The 3,344-nt window shown below is 47.5% G+C and overlaps 1 protein-coding gene across 1 annotated transcript in view; it reads right to left on the reverse strand.

Moving 5' to 3' along the window:
* Window positions 1-3,344, reverse strand: part of cep112 (centrosomal protein 112) — a 107,022-nt gene that overhangs the window by 56,968 nt on the left and 46,710 nt on the right. Inside the window, exon 18 of the mRNA XM_008287544.1 lies at window positions 1,318-1,408. Within this exon, the coding sequence (XP_008285766.1) occupies window positions 1,318-1,408 (91 nt within the window). The remainder of the gene's footprint in view (window positions 1-1,317; window positions 1,409-3,344) is intronic.

Raw genomic sequence — 3,344 nt, forward strand, 5'->3', positions numbered from 1 at the left:
GGCTTTTGTTTCTCTCCTAAAAACCCTGAGCATGAAGTTTCATCACTTGGACAGCAAGCGTCTGTCACTGGCTGCCTTCTACGTCGTATCCAGGCTTCACACACAAGCAGCTCAACTGGTGTCTTAGGACAAGCAGTCTGCCTTCAGTCTGGGGAAATAAAGGTTGCTCTGTGGCATAAACTGGACTCCCACACAAACGCTCGTGTTCCAACACAACATGTGCCCCCGACACACTGATCAGGAGAAAAACTTCACTAATCAGCGGCTCAAACTTGCTAATGTCTCTGACACGCAGCCCTTTCAAACATGTAGGACCACCGTCAGCGCAGCCTCGTCGATACGGCACACTGGCAGTATGGAGGAAAAAGCTCAGCAAAAACGCCTATAGCTAAACCGACTTGTAAAACAGCATCACAAGTTTTGAGCTGAGCGCATATCGATTGGAAAACTCTTCCAATAAGCAGCGGCCCACGCAGTGTGGAGCGCTGATCGCAAGACAGGCCCGACGTGCTAATTAGTCTGGCTGCTTAATGCGTGTGACCTGTTCTCCGCCGAAGCCTGGTCAGCCTACGTCAAGCAGGAGGTCAATGTGTGGTAGCAGAGAAACAAACCACCTGCTTAATGAGCAGGATTATCCATCATTTCATTCATTTGGAACGCCTGACGGAGTGAAAACGGCCCGGGGATGATTATGTTCTCGCCTCTTACATATAGATTTTTCAGTATGAGAGCAGTTAAAAGGTGGCAGAGAGTGACCCATAGGAGGATATAGGATGATCCTGTGAGCAAATCATTAGATGGTGGAAGTGAGGGAGGGAGAGAGAAACTAAACGAGAGCGGGAAAGACATATGGAGGAATTCAGGCACAGCCAGCGTGGCGCCCTGTTCTTTGTGGTCAGGCTGCGTCTGCACAACTACCAAGTGTGTGTGTGTGTGTGTGTGTGTGTGTGTGTGTGTGTGTGTGTGTGCATTGTCTTGGTTGCTGTCTGTCAAGCAGCTCACTCCCTTTGTGGCCCAGAAAACCTGAAGCAACGTTCCTGTAACAGAAGCGTAAATGCTCATCCCTTCACACCAACCAGTGTGTGCATGAATGCAACAGACCGGCTGGATGTGCAGGCGAGTATCTGAACAGCAACACGGTTTCCAGTGTTGCCTCTGTGCACCACAATGGATCTGAAATGACGCCATCAAGACGTGACTTTCAGCTTTAATGGAAGAACATCCAGTGGAGGAGCTTCAGCTGTTTCTAACACTGGCTGGTGTGCATCAGACCTGGAGCTTCATGTCAGCGTAGGCCTTCTCAGAGCTGAGCTCCACCTGCTTCTTGAACTGCTCCAGAGCCATATCTGCCTGCTGGATCTGCTGTCTTTGGCTCTCCCTGGCTCGGTCCAACTGGCTCTCCATCTCCCTTCAAACCAAACACACACAGAAATGAATAGAATGCACGGGGCCGTAGAAAGGCAACAACCCAGAAATAGTTTGTTAAGAAAGAAAGCAAATTTTATTTTTACTTTTCAAAACAGTAGTTACGAGGAAGAGACGTGAATGTATAATCATATGTCCAAAGCTGGTTATTTCTCCATATGAGCTTTGGTTGGCTGTGCTGCTGCTAGCTCTCGTCATCAATGACAATATTCTGCACACACAATCTCTTCACACTTTTGGCAGCAGATTTTACATAAGAATACATTATCTTTATCTCTTTGGATTTATTATATAATAAAAGTAAAGAAAAGTAATTTCCAGCACACAGTTCTACAGCATCAGCTCGCTTCACACGTCAACTGTGTCTCCCGTGCAGGTGTGCTGCCGCTACTGCTGGCAAATGTCAGGTCATGGAGTTGCCAGCGCAGAGGATTGACAGGCAAACTGAGAGGGACAGCCTCATACCGAGAGCTGTCAGCGCCCAGCCAGCGGGCCCAGCCGCAACATCACATGCAGCACAGCCGAGCAGCTGTCAAACCCACAGAGGCTGCAGGGACAGGAGTGTCTGGGTGGATGGATGGAGGGTGGAGGGAACGGCAGAGGGGGAGGGAGGCGTACCAAGGTGTTATTCCTGTAAACCACTTGCAAATTTCCATCCATCCATCCTTTACGTGTAGCTGCTCATTCTCTGAGGGCTGTGGGGGGCTGGAGCTCATCCCAGTGGGCAGGAGGCACTCTGGACAGGTAGTCAGTCAATCACAGGCCTGACAGACACTCAGCAGACGCTAGCTTAGAGCGGCTGATTAACCTCGATTCCTTCTGCTGTGAGGCAACAATGCACATCCTGAGGAGTCTGCACAATCTAATTTACACACACACACAAAAAAACGCACAACCTACAATCAAACATCGATGACACAAAGAAGATTAAATCATGTGCAAAACATGCACAAGGCACCGTCCAGTTCACGTGGAGATGTCTGACACTTCAGTCATTTGTTAACATTCCTTAAAAAGACAAACAAAAGACACTATTAAAGTAAATACGTGTCAGACGAGATGTGATGAGGATGATGCCGTTTGATATTCACCACGACTCAAACACAGACCAGGTCAACGTGTGCTCACATCTGTTCCACCGCCTCCCTCCCACTGTTTGTTATGTGATATCCTTCACAGATCTGGAGCGTTCAAAGTTGGCAAAACGACCAGTTCACAAAGTCCAGCTAAAAATCTGGATGATATTAGACCTTATATTTACATTAACGGCCTTTTAAATGTTCTAATCTGATGTCCACCATATGTGCTCACAAGCTGCATCTGACATCCCATAATATGCATGGCATTATGTTGTTTAACAGTTTTCTGCAGCATTCATCTTTCCAGACGCATCGTTCAGCGCAGCAACACGTCACTTCCTGAAAGCTCCACTGCCAGGTGGAGGTGTGTTACCATGGTAACTCACCAGCCCCGTGTCTCTACCAGCCTCCCATCACACAGAGAAACTTTCATATTGAGCTCAAAGCGAGGAGCAGCAGACGTTAGAGCTGAGCGTCAGGTTTGCATTGCATTGTGGGATATGGGTGCTGGAGTCATGTCCAGTAAAACTGCCCCAGACATCAGGTTTTAGACAAACGTTAGAGTTTTAAACATCATGTCAGGGTGGAATTTCAGATGCAACGGTCCGAATAAATAAATCAGAATTAAATGCTCAGGTTCTGAACACTGAACCAAACACTTCAACAACAGTCGTCCTCAGATGTGTTCACAGCCTCCCATTAGAGAAGGAAACCAGCAGCTTCAGTCACTGGAATCAGCTGAAACTGGCCAAAGTCATAATAAATAAACATCTAATGAACATCATGACGTTGCTTTGAATTGTGCTTCAACAGAAATCAAAGCAGCCTGATGGGAGCCGT

The sequence above is a fragment of the Stegastes partitus genome, unplaced genomic scaffold, assembly GCF_000690725.1.
Source record: "Stegastes partitus isolate 25-593 unplaced genomic scaffold, Stegastes_partitus-1.0.2 Scaffold506, whole genome shotgun sequence".
Classification (NCBI taxonomy): domain Eukaryota; kingdom Metazoa; phylum Chordata; class Actinopteri; family Pomacentridae; genus Stegastes; species Stegastes partitus.